The following is a 20,017-nucleotide window of genomic DNA, read 5'->3' on the forward strand; positions in this document are numbered from 1 at the left end:
GACAGCTGTCTGCACCGACGGTCTGGTTTCTGAGTGAGGATGTGCTGCAGAAACCTTCCAGGATCGGAGGGAGGGTTACTGGACCACAGGGACCCATGCCCGAAGGATCGAGGCCAGCCGACCCCACAGTCTCTGGGGTCCTCTGGCCAGCCGTCACAATGGCGGGCCTGATGAGGGGACTTATTCTAGAAGGTTCTAAGGTGTGGGAGGGAAGGTGGGACTCTGACTTCAGCCTGGATTGGGGCTGCCAGGGTGCTGAGCCCACGGTGCCCGGCATCGGGGTCCTGCCCCGGACGACCCTGTTGGGGAGCAGTAGTCATGGGGGGCCGGGGCTGCGTGGGCCTCCCCAGCCCGGATGCTCACTTCTTGGAACCGCTCTGTGTGCCCTGGGCAGCGCAGCTGTAGTTCCCAACGAGGCTGCCAAAGCGCACAGCCACGGCCGTGTCACAGTCGTCCACGGTCACCACGGCCACCTTCTCTCCAGACGGCCCGTGGGGCAGGCCCAGGCGGCCGATGTTGGGCTGCAGGAAGAGATAACACAGAAGGCATCAGCGTGTGCTCCCACCAGCCGGCACATGCCACCCACTCACGGGCGCTGAGGACACGGGAAGGCCACGTGTGGACAGCCTTGTTTTAAACTAGTTCCCCAAACCAGCTGTACTGGGTACCCTTAAAATGTATGTTCTTCCCAGAACCTCGGAACGCCACCTTCCGTGGAAATAAATGGTCTGCAGATGTAATGAGCTGAGACGAGGTCACACTGCAGCAGGGTGGACCCTGGTCCCATGCGACTGGGGACCTCACAAGGCCCAGACACCGAGCCACAGGGAGAAGGCCGTGTGGCGATGGAGGCAGACAGGGTGAGGTGTCCCAGGCCAAGCAGCACCAGGGGCAGCCAGCACCACCAGCGCCTGGAGAGACAAGGAGGGAGCTCGGCCCTGCTGACAGCTTGATCCTGGACGTCCGGCCTCCACGACTGTGACGGAACACATTTCTGGTGTCCTAACCACACGGTTTGTGGTAGTCTGGTACACAGCCAACGCCAAAACCCAGAGATGCCTCCTTCCGAATATTCCGCCTGGGAGTCCAAGCGTCGGCTGGACCCGCGGCCACACCTCCTGACCACGGTCCTGCTTACCCCTCCGCGTTCCCAGAGTGTGGAACCCTGGGGGCTCCCAGTCACTCCTAGGCCCGGGACCTTTCTCGTCCTGGGATGACCCTCCCATGCCCTTAACTGGCCTGAAGACAGCCACCCTTCCTGCCCCAAGACCGACCCCACTTGCCTCCAAGCTTCTCCCCCCTCGGCCATCCCTGAGGGCCTCACGCACACAGTCTCCCCACCCAGGGCTGGTTCTAAGAATTCCTCCGAAATTGGTGGCTTTGGGTAGAGCTGGCTGGAAGAAGCAGGTTCCCTTCTCAAGGAGGCCATGGTTATAGTGTCTAATGACAGTAACTCCCAGGCAGCCCCGCCCCGTCCCTGGGCACCCCCACCGGTCTCCTGGCCTGCCCCTTGAGGACCCGAGCATGAGCACTCAGACAGCCCCCAGACATGCTTCTGGCACAAGCCTGGGAGCCTGCTCATGCCACCGCACCACGTGAGCACGCGGGTCTCCAAGTTCCCAGAACGGAGCAGGCAGCCAGACAGCCAACTCGGGCTGGGCCAGGCAGCTGAAGAACTATCATCCCCATCGGTCCAACCTGGATGAAGACAAGACCTGTCCGCCGGGGTGGCCTGGATTAACCCCGATGGTGCATGCCAAGCGCCACCTGGCCTCACAATCAGCTCACGGCACACAGGGCTCCTTGCTCCCCACAGAGAGGACGCGCTCTCCCGGCCCCAGCAGCCCTTCCCATCGCCCCTAAAAACAACACTCAGTGCCCCCACGTGAGAGCTCTGGGGTCTGCCTGAGTTTACAACATGCGACAAGTTTATGCTTCTTTAGAATGGTATTGGAAAAAAAGTTGTAAAAATAAAGAGAATTTAATTAAATCAACACAAAGTCTTTTAATAGGGAAATAACAACTGCACAGTTCATTCAAAAAGAAATCTTCAGGTCTTCAAAGAAGTAAAGAAGTACCCATTCGATTGAGGACACTGGGCTGAAAGGCAGAACAAGGAGCTGCTGATAACAGGAGCTCAGCCAAGTGACCAAATTGTGTGATGCCAGGGCCTGCCCCATTCACTCTGGTGGTGTCCACAACCCCCCGAGTTGTGCAGTGCACAGCCTGCACCACTGTACATGGTGACCCCAGCTAAGCCTTCCACTCCCTCTTGGCCAACCATCTGACTGGACAAAGCCCATCACTGAACCTCAGTTTCTCTGCCCACAAGAGAAGGATTTCATATTAGAATACCTGTCCTCTCTACGTTACAGGGACTTCAAGAGTGACATCAATGTAAGGCACATGACTCTCCCAAGAACCCTTCTTTGGTAAATCCAAGGGAGGCTTTTACCATGCCACCCAGTGCCCTAGTTCCTGGATTCTCTTCCACATTTTCTTTTCCATCAGTTATGAGATCACGAGATCTGAGCAGCTATATCCTCAACTATCTCACCTTCGGTTAAGCAACAGTTCGATGAGTATAAAAAATAATCTGTTTCCTCGCTCTGTTAGAGCGGCCTGCTTTGGAAAAACATGTCCAAGTGCCTATTATGAGCTGCTTAAGTGCTAGGTGCCATCCCGGGGGAAGAACCAGGCTGCGCGAGCCCCGCATTCTCTTTACAACTTGTAATTTGCATTTTTGGGGCTGGGTGGGAGACTTCTCTGAGGACCGAAACGGCATTTACCCTTGGAAAGCTCTAATGAAGTGGGCTTCTGTGCAGCTGTTGTCAATGGCCGCCCGTCATCAATGGGCCAGAGTTCCGGGATCCAAGCAACGGCAGTGAGGGAGGGACGGCGGGAGGCAAAGGCCCCCACCAGCATCAGCATCAGCACCGAGAGCAACACGTGCTGACTCGAGGCGGCCCACTGTGAAGACAGACTTCAGAGTTGGCGTCCCTTCCTCAATGCGGCAAGGACGGCTTTCAGGAGAATAGCCAGGGTCTGACAGACATGGTCCAACACCTGCTTCTCGATTCCCACTCCCGGACCCTTGGGCCGTCAGGTCTGACGCAGCGGCCCCTCTGGCCACGAGAGCAAGCATTCCCAGATGAGGAACCAGAAGGAAGGGCAGGAGAGACCCCGTGAAGTGTCCGGGAGAAGCCCTGCCCTGCAGAGCACCCCACTGTCCCACCTCTTCTCAGGCGGCCCCAGAACACGTGGTCAGCCGCCGCAGCAGAATGCGAGGGGCACGCGGGGAGAGGCGTGCGCCGGGGCCTGGGGACGCATGTGGGGGGGGGGCTCCTCTAAGAGTCACCTCAGGACCTGGCAGCTCCCCTGCTGGGGACACACCGTGAAGCCGAAGAAAACAGCGATTCCCGCAGAAACCTGCTCACGGATGTTCACAGCGGCACCGCCCTCAACAGCAGAAAGAAGAAAACCACCCCAACGTCCGTCAGCAGAGGGTGGATGAACAAAATGTGGCCTCTCCATCCCACGGGATTACGATTCAGCCTTTAAAAGGGACGGAGCCACGAAAGCAGCCCCAGCACGGGTGAATCCCCAGAACGAGACGCGAAGAGAAAGCGGCCGGACACAAAAGGTCCCGCGTTGCAGGATTCCGTTCACGTGAAACGTCCAGAACACGCACAGCCACGGACAGAAAGCAGCCTGGAGGTGTCGGGGCCTGGGGGAGACTGGGAGGCAGCGCTGGGGGTACAGTCTCCTCTTAGAAGCCGGACAGATCTCCGATCTAGACAGAGGTGGCGGCTGCAGCACGTCGTGAATATGCTACACGGCGCTGAGCTGTGCATTTCACCGCGGCTCCTTCTAGGGACGTGGACTGCAGTTGTCCGGAGGTCGACCCCCGTGGCCACGGTCTACCTGGGTAACCGAGGGGAAGCTGCTTCCCATTCTGATCTGGAAAGTGGGGATAAAATGCACCGCGTGGCCTTCATGTCAAGACCGTTGCCGGCAGTAAGATGCAGGAGAGAGAAAGCTCTCGGTTGGGGGGGAGGTGTGCAGGTCGCCACATGGCAGCCCGAGTCAGGATGGAGAAGCGAGGTGAACACGTGGGCAGGCGCACCGGATCTGGGCTCAGGTCATCTGTTCTCGCCGAGGGAAGACAAAGCGCGTCTTACCCGCACGGCCAGCACGTATGAGGAACCCCCCACGGGGCAGAAATCGGAGGACCGTGGCAGCGGCGGGCTTAGTGCCGTGTGTCCACCTCTCGTGTTTGAAGAAGAGAGAACGGTTTAAGCTGCTCATTCAGAGCGCAGACGGGGCGATTTGGCACAGGCGGGTGAAAGAGAGCGCTCGCTGGCACGGGTACAGAGGAACAAAATAAAGAACGAGACAAACGGTCTCTAATATTCTTAAGAACTGTGAACGTTTGCCACGCATTTGCACAAAAGAAAAAGACACGGGAAGAAAAGGGGTCATGCGGCAACAATTCTCACGTTAGAAGGGGGCTGGACACAGGCAGGGCGAAGGGTGGCGTCCCTGCCTCCCCCTTCCTCGCAACTCCGTGCAGATCCAGGATCCTGATTCTCCGTAAGTCCCCCAGAAGCCATCACTTAGGGTCTGCCCCTTTCTATTTTCCTTCAATTTTTTTCTTCTCTACGAGCAGACTCTCCCCGTGCACCTCCATTCAGATGCTCTCAAGCAGCTGGTGGAGATTTTCTTGCGTGAACAAAAGCGTTTGGTCCTTACGAAGTACTCACATTTCTACAGCCTTTTACCCTGCTGCAAACAATTCCTCATTAGGGAGGCTGATGGGGTTCGGTTTCAAATGCTGGATGTGGTGGGGGGGAAGCAGCGTGGGGGTGCCTCGAAACCAGACACTGGGAGCGGCAAGTCTTGGGAAATAAATGGATTCATGCTCTGTGTCAGACATGATCAACCAAACTTCACGTCAAAGAATTCACACATGGCTGGACTTTGGGAATGTCGTAAGGAGTCAAAATGCAGCCTTGGACATGTACCGAGCTGTCACTTCCCACACATAGTGAGGCTCAGACCGGACGTGACGGTCTGCTCAACACGGCCCACGGGACGACGGCTGCTGCCCCAGGAAACGTGGGCCAGACCCCGCCGGTCCCAGCACAGAGGTGACCAGCCCACCCTGGGAAGCAGGCATGGCATTTCTCTGAAGCAAACTGGAAGACGGGGTCATGAGGACAGTAGCATCCAGAGGCACACATGCGTCCACGATCCACACCAAATTCCTACGGAGCCTCCGACGGGACATTGAGGGAACTCAAACACGGGACCAAGGTGCTGTCTCCCAGGAGGCCCAAAGCCGGCCTGGACAGAGCGCCCACACTGGTGGGAAGGCAGCAGGACACGGTCTAGCTGGAAGCGACTGTCTGAGCCTCAGCTTCCAGGCCTGTACCACGTGGGTGTGGACTCCCTCTTGCCCGCCAGGTAGACCCCTGCTCTCCAGCCAAGCCGAACACAGGTGCTTTGGACCCCAGCACTGCAAGGTGCTGACGAGTCTATGCCCTTGTTTGCAGGGACGCAACCCCAGCACCGCACAAGAAAGGGGCAGAGAAGGAACGTAGGAAAGAGAGGTTAAGGAACCTGGGGGTTTAACCTCAAGTCCCAACCACTTGCCATCACTTTACCCCTTCTGATTCTTCTCGAGGCACTTGGGTTACTTGATGTTTCTTTTACTTTTTTTTTTTTAAGATGTTATCTATGTATTTGTCAGAGAGAGAGAGACAAGCAGGGGGAACGGAAGGCAGAGGGAGAAGCAGGCTCCCCGATGAGCACGGAGCCTGACACGCCAGTGGATCCCAAGACCCTGAGATCGTGACCTGAGCCGAAGGCAGACGCTCACCGATGGAGCCACCCAGGTGCCCCAGGCTACTTGATTTTTCTCATCCACTTGCCTTCCTTTCCCCCCCCGCCAAAGCAAGTCCCTGCTGCAGGAACCCCGCCTCCCCGCTCACACTGATGCCACAAGGCCTGGCCACGTCAGGCACAACGCACGGACGCCATGCACGTCAGGCTCACCTGCACCCCGGATCTGCCACCTAGTAAACATTGGAGGAACCCAAGAGCGACACGGGCTCGACGGGCTTCCCCAAGGCACCTTCAGAACTCGGCGCATGATTCCCCGTCTCCACGTGGACAAGACAGCTTGCTCACCGAGAACGGGGCTGCCCCTCCCGCAGTCAGGGCTAGAGACGTTCTCGAGCCACGGCTCAGTCCTCTCTTCCACCTCACCTGCATTTGCAGTCAGGGGCTGGGGTAAAAAGTCAACTCAATTGCCACCAAAAGCTCCCCCCAAATTAAGTTGTAACGGTATTTGCTTCTCAAGGTTCACATTAAGGGTAAAAAAAGCCCAGACCTTTCTTGATTGTCTCTCTGTGAAGACGTTAGAAACCTCTGTCCTGAGGACACAGCCTCCCACTTAGGGGGCATGGGTCCAGAGGATCTGGCCTCAGGCAAGGCCACTAACTGGCCACCAGGTGGGGCAGACAGCTCTGCATTCTCACGCAGGAGGCCACGCCAAGTTCCTGCGCCCGGCTGCTGTGGGTGCTCCCCCCACCCCGACTCCCTCGCCCGCTAGTGGCCAGGGGCAGGGTCCTTACCCCTCGGCACCTGGGCAGCCTCTTCCAGACACTGGAAAAGTTCATAGCTACCACCTCTAGCGTCCTTTGGGAACAAAACAGAAAAGTGGATCTGAGCCCCTTTGCAGACAGAGCGCCTGAAGCTGGTGGGGCTGGTGTGGCTGCCATGCCGACGTGAGGCCCAGCCGGGAGAGCCCAAGGCTGGCAGGGGGCACGGGACAGCAGTGTCCACAGCCTCGAAGAGCATCGTCTCCCGGAGGCCAAGAGTTCACATCCTGACCCCACGTAGGGAAGTCACTCAACTTCCTTGCCCACCAGACTCATCTGTAAAATGGGTAAAAACAGCACCTCCCCTGTAGGATTGAATGCATAATGCACGCGAAGGCCTCGGCACCACACTGGGCGTGAGGGGAGAGTTCTACAAAGTTTGCGGCTGCCGTGTGGCTGCTAAAAAGATGGGATGAAAAGCAAAAGACAAGTGCAAACGGCTGTTCTCCCTGTATTGTGCTGTCCTAATATTTTCCTGTGTTTAAAAAAAATTCTTTTTACGTCTTTAAAGAAAAAAGGAGCAATCTGCAGCTGGCACGTAGCCACGTCTTTGGGGAAGCCCCTGGTTCTTCTTCAGAGCGGCCCCAGAAAATGCGGGACAGTGCCGGCAGATGCTCCGTGTCTGGGGGTGTTAAAAAGAGAAGATTTTCAACAAGGGTCAGAACCAACTGCTAGCCCTAGAATTTCTTTAAAAAAAAAAAAAAAGAACACGCCAGCGCCTCTGTTCTCAGGCCCGGTGGCACAGCCTCGCTGACGAACGATTCCAGCCACAGACACAGCAGAAGCCCTGTGCTCTTCTGGTGGGTGCACGACGGGGGGACCATCGGGGCCGGCAGCGGGAAGGCCCGTGCGCTCGGCCCTGGATACTAGCGAGCATCTCCCGCAGGCCCAGTGATCTCCGTGGGGACGACTTCTGTTCTGGACGAGATCCACGGGGCACAGCGCCAGCCCCTCACTGGCCGGCCCTTCACCAGACAAAAGCTCCCAGGGTCTGGAGGGGGCCAGGGGCCTCCACTGCAGTCCCGCTGGCGGGGCTCAGGTCCCCCATCTGCGGCCAGCTTGGCCAGCAGGCTGCCCGGGCTTCTGGGAACTGGGGAGTTTATGCAGATTTGCTCCGGTGGGGGGGTTTCTCCAATGGCAAGTGAAGGGCTCAAAATAGGGGTTCCTGACGTTTAAACAGCACCTTCTTGGAAAGTTGGGGTAATGTTCCTTCTCTTGGGGCTTTACTCCACGCGAACTGGGGGGACCTTCAGACACCGGATGAGAAGCTCACGTCCCTCCACACGTGGGGTCCATAGGTCTGACGGTTGGCTACGTCCCGCTGGACGAGAGGTGGGGCAGGGAGCACCCTAGCAGTAGCCCGCAGGGTCCCCAGCACAGGGCCCTGGCGCCGCCGAGGTGGGCTCTGCACTCAACCCACTCCTCCCAGGAGAGAGAGGACAGACAGCTCCCGGCAACGACACTCTAGACTGTGAGGATTTACAGGCCACGGGTCGCCGTTTCAAAAAGGCTCCTCAGACGAAGGGAGAAAGGCTTATGGGAGATGTGCACACTTACACACTCACACGCACTCACACGTGTGTACACATTCACTAGCATGCACACCCACACAGCCCTGCAAAGCCTCGCCTGCTCCCCGCTGGGGCCCTAACAGAGTCTGGACAGCAGCAGAGACACCCAGGCCCTTGGCTCCTCCAGGCCACCCAGAAACCCCCAGGGTCTGGGAATCCGTGCCAGCCCTGGGATCCNGCTGGGGCCCTAACAGAGTCTGGACAGCAGCAGAGACACCCCCCAGGCCCTTGGCTCCTCCAGGCCACCCAGAAACCCCCAGGGTCTGGGAATCCGTGCCAGCCCTGGGATCCGTGGAGCCCATGAGTGGGCGAGAGCCACTGGACCCTGGCTTGGCCGACCCCTGGCCCCCACGGCCTTGCTCTTGGCCTCAGTTTCCTCTTCCAAGGGGGGACGTGAGGACTCCAGTCAATAAATGTCCTTGTCCCGGGGGTGGGGGCAGAGGCAAGGAAAGGCAGAGAGCCTGGGGCTGGGAGGGAAAGCAGGGAAGGATGGAGGCGTGAGGCAGGTGGCAGGTGCAGAACAGTGACCGCTGCCAGACCCAGAGCCCGGGCCCGAGGCTGACTTTCCATACCAGGCCGCGGAACACAAAGGCCCCAGGGTGGGGCTGCGTGAGTCCCGGGCAATAATTATGTTTCCACACCAGGTGACCGTCTACCATCTGATGAGGCCGTGTTTTGGAGAGGAAGCATGTGAGTCCCAGCCCCTGGGCCGCCCACAGGCTGGGGCCCTCCCCTCTCTCAGGGGCTGCTGGCCCGGCCCCCCACAGAGGCGGGTCATCGGGCTTTTCTCTCTACCTGCTGGGTTCCCAGGGAGGTCCCGAACCTTCCAGGCCCTGATGAAGGATAAAGCGGTGGCAGACCTCGCCCTCGGCACAGGCAAACAGAGGTCATTCCCATCCCGGAGGACTGGCTGCACCCGTGCAAATGCAGGGGGAGAGAAAACGCACTCACGCTCCGGACTGGAGGCTCGGGCTGAATGGGGCGAGGCTGCTGAGAGGCAAATCTCAAACGCATGTCCTCAGCTCCGTGTCAGTGGGAGAAGCAAAGCCGGTGTGACCCCCGGAGCCGAGGTGGGGACGACAGCCTGGCCCAGCCTTTCCCCCAAAGCCTTGACGTACTTGGCAAAAGCTCACCTAAACTTTAATAAAACCGGCTCATAGCCCCACCACCCAGGCGACTCCTGCCGCACTCGTGAGAAAACGAAGACAGGAAAAACAGCACAGAAAGGTACAAAACGAACACAAGAGACGTCCTCTTCATCATCTCTCTCCCCAGGATTGTTCCCCACATGGCAGACTGCTGACAAAAAAGCCACAACGCTTCCGTCATAGAATCCCAAGAAATAATAAATATCTGATGCTCTAAGACACCACGCTGTGGGGCGGTTTATGACCTGGCAGAAGGCTTCTGATACATGCCGTTGATGGATTTGGGGTTTCTTGGAGGGGGCAGGGGAGAGTACCCTTCAGAAAAAAATAAGCACATGCCAGCACCTACTTATCTATTTTGCAAAGTTCCTTTAATTAAGCCTTCTATTTTGAGATCATTTTAGACGTGCGTGCCATTGTAAGAAATAACAGAGACCCCATGTGCCCTTACCCGGTTCCCCCAGTGGCAAACATCCTGCAAAACGGCATGAGCATCACCAGAGCCTGGTGTGGACACCAACTCAGCAGGACAGAGAACGTTCCATCACCCCCGGGANTAAGAAATAACAGAGACCCCATGTGCCCTTACCCGGTTCCCCCAGTGGCAAACATCCTGCAAAATGGCATGAGCATCACCAGAGCCTGGTGTGGACACCAACTCAGCAGGACAGAGAACGTTCCATCACCCCCGGGACCCCACCTGCTGTCCTTCCACAGCCACGCCTACTTCCCTCCTGCCCTCACCTCGACCCCGGAAAACCACTAATCTCTTCTCCAATTCTGTCGTTTCGACACCTCAAGAATGTTTTATAAATGGAATCATGTAGTACGTAAGCTGGTGAGGCTGGCTTTTGTCACTCGGCACATGTCTCTGCGGCGAGTACCGAGTCACAGCCCACGTTCCGTGGGAGGGACGCACCACGGTCCGTTTCACCACTCACCCACGGAGGCCACTGGGTTGTTTCCAGTCTGGGGCTGCTGTGAGCACCCATGTACAAGCCTCCGTGGGGACATGAGCTGCACAGAGTCACAAGGGACACCAACTTCTGGTTTTCTGCTTCTGTGCTGTCTTGATCTGGTTTTCCTATTGGGGTACTATGAACATCCCAGTGACCTGGGAAGCATCCCCTCCTCTTCTATTTTTCTGGAAGGGACCGTATAGAATTGATGTCATTCTTTAAACATTTGTTAGGATTCTCCAGTGAAACCATCTAGGCCTGGAGAGTTCATTCTGGGGAGTTTTTAAATTATAAACTCCATTTCCTTAACAGCAATGTAATCATTCAATTATCTATTTCACATTGGGTGGGTTGTGGCAACTTGTGTTTCTGAGAAACTGGACCGTTTCATCTAGGCCTTAAACGAATGTATGTAGGGTTGCGTGTGACATTCCTCCGGTTCTCACCAGCGTCTGCTGGGTCTGTACTGATGTTCTGTTTTATTCCTCGCATTGNCGTAGGGTTGCGTGTGACATTCCTCCGGTTCTCACCAGCGTCTGCTGGGTCTGTACTGATGTTCTGTTTTATTCCTCGCATTGGGATCTGTGCTGTCTTTCTTTTTTTATCGTCTTACTAGAAGTTTACCAGCGTTATTGATCTTTCCAAAGCTGTTTCATCGATTTTCTGTATTGTTTTTCTGTTTTGGGCTCCTCTGGTTTCTACTCGTATCTTTATTATTTCCTCCTTCTGCTTGCTTGCTTTGAGTGTATTTTGCTCTTATTTTTAGAAGTTCTTAAGGTGGAAGCTTAGATTACTGATTTGAGACTTGCCTTTTCTTCCTCATAGTATTTTTAGTGCTATGACTCTTCCCCTGGGCACTGCTTTAGCTGCATCCCACATATTTTGGTATTTTGTATTTTCATTGCCTTTAAATTTATAACAAATTTTAAGCAAACTCCCTTCCTTCTTTCCTTCCTCTATTTTCTGAATAATTTAATACGTCAGCCAAATCTCTGTTAAGGTCCCTTGTTCTCAGCACCTTTTGGAGTCAGTGGTAGAGTCAGGCCCAAGGAGGGAGCAGCTTGCAAGCCAGTGGCCCCATGGGCCAGCACATTGTTTAAGTAACAGTGGAGTGAGAAATAAATAACCACATTGAGGATAATGGGAACAGGTTTCTCACTGAGAGAAAAGAGTAACAAACATGAAAGAGGAAAAACTAGAATGACTGTCGTGTTGGGATGGAATTCAAGGATTTCAAGAAGTAGGGATGCGGGGCGGCAGGGTGGCTCAGTCAGTGAAGTGTCTGCCTTCAGCTTAGGTCATGATCCCAGGGTTCTGGGACCAAGCCCCACATCGGGCTCCCTGCTCAGTGGGGAGCCTGCTTCTCTCCACTCGTGTTTGCTCTGTCGCATGCACTCTCTCACTCTCTTGCTAGCTCTCTCTCTTTCAAAATAATTAGGTAAAACCTTACCAAAAAAAAGAAGCAGGGACGAAACAAATATGAACTTTGGTATGTGCATACATGTCTGTGCACACACATACGTGTCCTAGCTCTGCCTGGTGAGACAGTGAGGGAGACGCCCTAGCTGCAATGAGAACACCCGGTACCCAGATCTTGGTTTCTAAATGCCATTCTTTGCAAAAAGAATCCAGAGTTCTATGGGTAAATGGCTGATTCCAGGGCTGGGGCAGAAAAAGTACAAAATAAGCCTGGAATGTCTTTTTCCTGCCAAAAAGCAAAGGAGTGCTAATAAAAGCAATGGGGGTGCCAAAAGGCTGGAGCTATATAAAGCTGGCACTTACACCTGTGTCCCTTCAGCCAAATCTGAGATATGGGCCAAACAGGAAACAATCTGAACATCAAATTAATGAAAACAATAGATTATGGTCCAGTGAATAAAACAGGAATTTGTGAAACCATAGTAATATAAATACATAGAAAGAAGAGAGAACTCCTTGTTACAGCAGAAAGCCGACCAATACACGTGGAGAGCTCGATGGCATTAGAACACAGCCGACATTCAGCACAGTGACATCTGACACAGGTGTGACCACTAAGGGTGCTCAGACCAGCAGGTGCAATACAAGAAGGATACATATGGGGGGGGATAGAGAATAATAAAGCAAAAGTGGAAAAATGTCAACAATTGGGCATCTGGGCAATGAGTTCTTGTTTTAACTTTGCAACTTTTCTGAAAGTTTGCAATTTGAAATTAAAACGTGTGTGGTCGGGGATGCCTGCATGGCTCAGTCAGTTAAGCATCTGACTCCTGATTTTGGCTAAGGTCATGATCTCGGGGTTGTGAGATCGAGCCCTGAGTTGGGCTCTGTGCTCAGCGGGGAATCTGCTTGGGATTCTCTCTCCCTCTGCCCCTCCCCCCGCTCACGCGCTCTCTCGCATGCATGCTATCTCTCTCTCAAACAAATAAGTAAATCTTTTTTTTTTAAAAAAAAAGTGTATGGTCTACGACCTGGTCTTCAGTGTGCTTGTTAAACCCATGAACAACATTCTTAGACATCTTTCCACATCAGCACACAGAGCCCGACCTCATTACTTTTCAGGCTGCGTGACATTGCCCTGCATGAACGGCCCTCCTTTCTACTGAGTAACTTCTCAGTTTCTGTAGGCTGGGCTCTGCAAGAGAATGAAGCATCCCACCCCACAAGAAACCACAATTACAAACGCTGCCATTTGCACGGTGTTGGAAAGAAGTACACACCTAGCACTCCGGAGCCCTTGAGTTTTCTGGAACATTCAGTGAAGCAGAGGGGAACCCCTCCCACTCTGACCCCAGAGCGTGGCGTGTGGCGTCGTTCCTCTGCACTGCCCCGCACATCGCCCACCTCCCTCGGGACACCTGGAGTTTTAATGTGAGGTCAGACCCAGGAGGGTGGGAGTGACTTGAAGAAACACAGGGTCTGAAGTGTGGCCGGGCACAGTAGCTCCTAATGACCCCTGCGCTCTGGGTGGCTCTCTTCCCCAAGGTCACGGAAACCTCGGGCATTTGGATGTTCTGCCCGACTGGAAGCGGAGGACGCTGCTACGGGAAGGGAGCGCTTCCACTCAGCCGAGCTCTCCCGTCTTTACGAAAACACTTGCAGCGCTTACCGAAGGCGGCCCATGCCATCTCAGAATGGCCCTGAGCTGGAAGAGGCCAAGCCCAGCGAGGCTCGAGCAGCCGGCCCAGTCAGCAGGGGCTCCACCGCCTCGCCCAGGCACGAGTGGCCAGCCAGTGCAGCAGTGTCCCCTGTGGAAGCCACTGGGACACATGACAATGACGGGAGATAATTCTGGTTGTCACAACTGGGGGGTGATGCTGGCGCTAATGGACAGATGCCAGGGACACTGCTCAGCACCCTGTAGGCCCCTGGAACGAAGAATGAGCCACCACTGAGAGGTGTCAACGGTGCCGAGGTGCAGACACCTGCCTAACACACCTCACCTCCTCCTAAGCGCCTTCTTCACCCAACATCGAGATCCCCAGCCGCTCCGGCCAGCCTCACACAGCACCCCGGCACCCACTCTCTCCCCGAGCCCCACGCCCTGAACGGGCTCCCAGGAGCATCCCTCCCGGGCACGTCCATGTCTACCCAGCAGTCGTGCAGACTCAGAGGGCACGGCTGGCATGGGCAGACGCCCCCTGATGCCACAGGCAAGACAGACATTAGCCATCCTTGCTTCCCCAGGATCTTACTACACATCTCCTTGAGGACGTGTCTATGCCCCCAGCCCCGGGGCTGAGAGATCCTGGAGCAAAGCGAGGGGCCTCCACAGGACCCTTGCAGATGCCCAGCCTGAGAACAGCCCCAGGCCCACAGCAGGTGCTAAGGGACTGAGTGACCCCTTTCACAGAGTCCTCTCCAGGAAGAGCAGAGACGAGACATCCACATGAGAGCGTCTCTGTAGGGAGCGTGCTTCTGCCCACCCCCTGGCCACCCTGCCGCCGAGCCTGAGTTCCAAGTGGGAAAGGTCACCCTCCCCATTGGGTACGCTCACCCTTCTGCACGCTGGCGGTGCCAACGTTTATCTGCAAAACAGCCTCAGAAAAAATGCATATCTGAGAGGGAGTCAGATCACAAATCCTCCAGATCAGCCCCAAAGCTCCGCGGGGGGCGTGGGAGGGGCGCTGCAGCGCTTGACGAAGTCCAACATGTTTGTGCAAAGTGCCTGCTTTCGAAAACACCTTCCCAGGAGAAAGCCCAGCTCTTGAGCGTCTTCCCTTCATGGAAGGCAAATGATGGCAACAGGCCTTCCCGTCTACACTGTCGTCAAGCAGAGAAAGAGTAAACGGACTTTGGCCTGCTCCCGGCAGGGGAGGCCGACCAGCATAGACCTTATCAAGGGCTCACTGCGTCTGGCTCGTGGCTGGCTTTGGCCAACGGGAGCCCAACAGGAGATCAGAGGGAGAGCAGGGAAAGCTGTCAGGATGGCTTCTGCAGGACGTCACTGCCCCACGTAAGTGGCTTCTCTCCACGACTCTGTCTTTGTGGGCTCTGCCCTCTCCCTGTTCCTCCAGGCCTGAAGGTGGACACAGCCCTGCTGTTGCCACCGTCCGGGGTCACACACTAGTCCTCGTGGACGCCCCCCGCCCCGCCCCCTGTTTTGCAAATAAGCCCTGCTGGGACCATCCTGTTTGAGGGGTCCCTGTTTCCTGTGAGGACCCTGCCTGATAAAACAGCCCGGGCAGACTTGGGGAGGGTCCACAGGGCCCCCTGGGTTCCCATGCAGGATGGAAGACATGCAGAGCGGACCTCACCTCGGAGACACAGGAGGTCAGGGAGGGCCCATGAGCCAGCGCCGGGCGGCAGGAGCGCAGGGCGGGGCAGGCGGGGGCCTCTGACTCTCCTCCATTCTTCCCTCTAGGGCTGAACGACCCAGACATGTGGTCTTGTACACAGAGCGCAGCTGAGGGCCCGTGGCTGAGGCTCAGGCGCCCAGGCAGACGGGGCCGCACCAAGGACCACAGTGGCAGGGCCCACAGAACAGGGGTCCGGAGGGCAGAGCACCAGCCAGCCCTTAGGGACCATTTGCGGAGTCCCCTTCACCCCCGACCCCGGGGGCATCCTGCCTGGGCCAGCAGCCCTCCCGCCCCTGCCAACGTGCCTGCGACCTGCTGAGCCCGGTCTGGCTGTGGGCCACGCCGAAGACCGTCCCACATCTGAAGTGAGGAGCCTCGGGCACTGAGTCCCATAGACACAACAGCCCCCCCCACACACCCGCGAGACAGAGGGGCCCAGAACGCTTCCGACCGTGGGACCCGCAAACCCCATCACGGAGGCCTGAAGACATACACGGAAACTGCTCGGTTTCTCGCACCGAATAACCTCGGGCAAGAGAGGAAGGAGCTGAGCCCCAGGAAAGGAGCAGCCTAATCCCGCGCCGAGGGTCTGGCTCAGCGGCTCAGCACTGCTGAAAGGCTGGGCCTGGGAACGGAAACGGCGGGCTGCGGGGACTCACCCCTGTGCGTCTCCTCGCGGGAGGCTCCCTCCTCCGGGACATTCCAGGGGTGCTCTGCAGGGGGATTTGCCGGGGGGCAGGTCCCTGGCAGATGCTCCCCAAACATGGGCAACGGCCGAGGATGATGCGTTAGGACCTAAGCAGGGGTGGCCCCGTCGAGGGTCCTGCTCAACTGCACACTGTTGCTTGGGCCACCCACAGAAGCTTCCAGAACATGCTATGTGCAGGCACCCTGATGGGGACGCCAAGGCCGACACGGCCCTACAGCCAAAAGCTTCAGCCACGCCCAGGGAGGTGGGTTCCCACACAGGCAGGAAGGAGAAGTCACAGGGGTGCCTTCTCTGCTTCCCTGACAGAGCATGGGCTCCAAGGGGCCCCTCGGCCTAAGCGGGCGGACCAGCACCCTAGCGGGCGCGCAGCCCCCAGAAAGCACACAGCACCGGAGACCACAGGTCCCTGGAGTCCCGCCCCATGAACAGCACCGTGGCGAGGGCCAGAGGCAGACAGGCTGGCTCAAAGGTGTGCAGGGGCCAGACTGCCGAGCGGGACGTTCTTGCAGGTGGCAGCTCCTGGCCCTGGAGCAGCGGGGAGGTGACAGATCCGCCCTAGCGCTGACTTTCCCTTCTCTGCACTCAAGGGCATGCACGACATTCCAACAAAAGCTTGGGGGGGGGGGTCTGGACCAGAAGAACCACCGGCTCCAAGTCCCTGTCGTTGGGCCAGGAGGGGTCAGCCTCACAGGAGCTCTGCCGCCAATCTGTGTCCTCATCATTCCTGCTGGATACAGGAAAGCGACCCAGATTCCACAAACAGAGGAACCAGGGAGCATGGCTCTCTCCACCCATGTGTCCTGCCGGCTGGAGTGCACTCAGGCAGAGAGAACAGTCCCTGAGCTCAGAGGGACTGTGCCCCACGCTACGGAGACACAGCCCTGCCCTCGGGGGCTCCTGACCCTCCAGGACACAGGGGCACCGTCCCCTCACCTGTGCCCAAGAGAAAGCACTATGCCTCGCCTATCCATTGGGGGGGGGGCACGCCCTGGAGTTCCCCGGGAAAGAGAAAAGTGGCTTGCAAAAACCACAGTGAGGGAAAGCAGAACATTCTGATGAAAAAACTTCACTTGTTCCCTCTCAAGTCAGTGCACAGCAAGATAAAACGAAACCAGAACTGCCCACACCTTCAAGCATTTCCTCCAAGACCCTTTGGCTCTCGAGTCACATCCAGGTCGGAGAGGGTCATTCTGGCTTTGGAGTCTGTGTGAATGGCCTGGTATCAGAGCTGCCAGTCATGACTCGAGCCAAGGCAGCCACAATGCATAAACGCCTTCCGTGCCTTCCTCCACTGCAGGGAGATCCCTGGGGGTCCCTGAGTCTCCCCACACCAGGACATGGACCCTCAACAAATGCTCATTGCCTAAGTCACTTTTCCAGCCAGTATAGACGTTTTTAAACTTCAGAGTATAGATGACTTAACAGAGAAAAGTTGCCAGAGTCCTGCCACCGGCCAGGAAGGCTGGTGGGAGTGGGGGGTGGTGGCGGGGGCACCCCGTCCTACCTTGTTGTAATATTGCACCTGCACCGAGTGCCAGTGCCCGTCACTCACGCCCCCGGGAACGTGGGGTGTCACCGTGGTTGTAGTCTCACCTGTGGGCGGAGGGGGGAGGTCGAGAGAGAACACACATTAGTGGGCCACGAATACGACAGTCTGGATAAACGCTCTCTTCTGACAGCGCGGATAACATGGTTAATGGCTTTTTAAAATATTTTTAATTGACAGATGTACAATGATTGACTCCCCGTGTGGAAATCTGAGCTGCATCCTCCGTATTCTTGATGTTATAAAGAACGCCACAGTGACCACCTCTGCGTTCTGGATTTCCACGCACCCCCCCCCGCCGCCCCCTGACAGGACAGATTCCTAGTTGAATCAGGGGATTGGAGGGTGAGCACACTTAGAGGGGCTGCCTAGGACTGGGGTGGCTTCCACTGACAAAGTGCCCGGGAAGGGCTCGGAGAGCTGCTCCTTCCTTGGGGGGGGGGTGCACCTGCTGAGAAGGTGAGCTGCAGCTGCTCGCCCACGATCTCCAGGGCGATGAAGTCGTGCTTCTCATTGAAGCGGCCGTTATACAGCAGCAGGGCGTTCCGCTCCCGGGTGGCAAACCTGTGGGGCCGAGCAGAGGCACATCACAGAGCGAACGACCCCCGCACGGAAGGTTTGCAGGCGGCAGGTGTGGGAACAGGAGGCTGCCCAGACACAACCCGCCCTGCCAGCAGCGGCCGAGAGCGTGGGACCACACTCGGAGAAGACTCTGGTCCCCGGGCCCTCATTTTCCTCATCAGCAGCTGACAGCCCATAAAACCTGCTTAGCGATGTTCTTTTCTGGAAACAGCAAACCAGACTGCACAGAGGAATCTGGTTTCCACGGCCTGTAGATCAGGAAAAGATGACATCTGAACGGCGTCCTAAAAGCCACTGAACGGATCAGAGACGTCCAAACAGAAACACGTGTGGTGCACCTTCTGCCCCTGGAAACAGACGCCCCGCACGTTCACACAGGGACTCGGACCTCTCCCACACAGGGAGGCTGTGTTGATGACTTCCTCAGGGCCTCTGTCCCTTGTCTCTACCATCAGACTCCAGCGACACGAGGTCCTCTCCTCCCAAACACCACACTCCTTGCCCCAGGGCCTTTGTACCTGCGGCTGCTGCTGCCAGGAACAATCTTCCCTGGCTCCGTAGCTCTCTCAGGAGACACTCTAACTGCACTTTCCGGAACTCGTTTTACCCACACGCTGCCTCCACCCCCATCGAATCTATCACATCACTCAGTCTATTTCCGAAATTATCCTGCTTATTTATTTAAGAACCTATGATCCTTAAGGGGAGAGACGGACTCTCATTCACTGCTGCGTCCTGGAGCCCAAAACAGGGTCCACAGAAAAGCTTAGTAATGATGGGCTGAGTGAATGAGCAGATGAAAGCATGACTAAGAAAGCAGATTCGCGAAAATGAGCAGACCTGTCAGGCTTCACGCATCTGAGGAATTAAGAATTTACTTCAACAAGAGATACAACCTCAGAGACCCTTCTCCCAGCCCCATGGCCCCAGGGAAGCCAGCTCCTCCAAACCCAGGGATCCCTGAGTCACAGCCACGCCTCCGGACACCCCGCTTACAGAGACCCTGGAAAGTCTCCTGGATGAACGTGGGACTGTTTCCCGAGTGGGCCAGAGGGGGGGAAATTATTCCCTTTGATTCGAGGTTGGTTTATCTGTTTTCGCACGGCAACAGTCTGTCAGATCCAACTGCAGGCACGTGACCCCAGGCTTTCCTGGGAGTTACTCAAAATGAGCGGTTTCCGTCCACACCTCGAACCCCTCTGTTCAGAACACAGCAAGAACCGGTGACACGCTACACAGAAAAAACATGCTTCAGGTATGGACTCAACAGGTGGGACAAGGGGACAGGTTACAGTTACAACAGACACTCGCTGGGACGCACCTAATTCTCCCCAGCAGGTTACACTGCCGCGTCTCTCTCTTTGGACCAAGGTGGGAGCTGTATGGGGTGTTGGTATCAAATGGTCCTGCGTGGCCCCCACCCCGGGCAGGCACCCAGAGGTCCACTGCTGGACACAGAGCGGTAACAGGGGAGCCAGGGCCAAGGGGAGGGTCCGACAGCACAAGGGAAAGAGGAAAGACGAGAAACAGCGACCAAGCCTTGGCGAGGGGCCGGGGGAGAATCGAAGGACACAGAACGGGGGCAGGGGTGGAGGAGGAGAGGCAGCTGGGAACGTGGGGCCCGCCTGGGAACCCAGGCACTTGGCAAACAGGAACTAGAAAGAGGAGAGTCGAAATCACCTGAAACAGAAGCTGCTCGCCGGAGCCCAGCCCCCTTTTCCCACGGTGCGCCCCCAGGAGGCACTGGCCCCCCACCAAAGCAACCACAGTCCCCACAGTGCAGCCACTCTTCTGCTCAAGGTGTGGGAGAACTTTTTATGATTTTTGCTGTTGACGTCGCTCCCTAAAAAACTACTGACTGATTTAGCCGGGCCCTGATGTCCTTGCCACAGCCACGCCTACGGGAAGCGGCCCACGTACTGCCGTCAAATGGAACCACCTAAAAATACTAAATCGGACAAGCAAGCGGACATCCATTATGTTACTCACACATTTAATTAAACGCTTTATTTTCTAGTTTCTCCCTGAGTCTGGAGCCAGCAGACTGCCTATCGGTTTC

The 20,017-nt window shown here is 56.5% G+C and overlaps 1 protein-coding gene across 1 annotated transcript in view; it reads right to left on the minus strand.

The window, feature by feature from the left end:
• CELSR1 (cadherin EGF LAG seven-pass G-type receptor 1) overlaps positions 1-20,017 on the minus strand; it is a gene marked incomplete at its 5' end in the record, with an annotated part of 128,916 nt that overhangs the window by 34,448 nt on the left and 74,451 nt on the right. Inside the window, 3 exons of the mRNA XM_034643694.1 lie at positions 364-521; positions 17,335-17,423; positions 17,825-17,940. Coding sequence (XP_034499585.1) covers positions 364-521; positions 17,335-17,423; positions 17,825-17,940 — 363 coding nt within the window. The remainder of the gene's footprint in view (positions 1-363; positions 522-17,334; positions 17,424-17,824; positions 17,941-20,017) is intronic.

This window comes from Ailuropoda melanoleuca, chromosome 15 (genome assembly GCF_002007445.2).
Source record: "Ailuropoda melanoleuca isolate Jingjing chromosome 15, ASM200744v2, whole genome shotgun sequence".
In the NCBI taxonomy this organism is placed as follows: domain Eukaryota; kingdom Metazoa; phylum Chordata; class Mammalia; order Carnivora; family Ursidae; genus Ailuropoda; species Ailuropoda melanoleuca.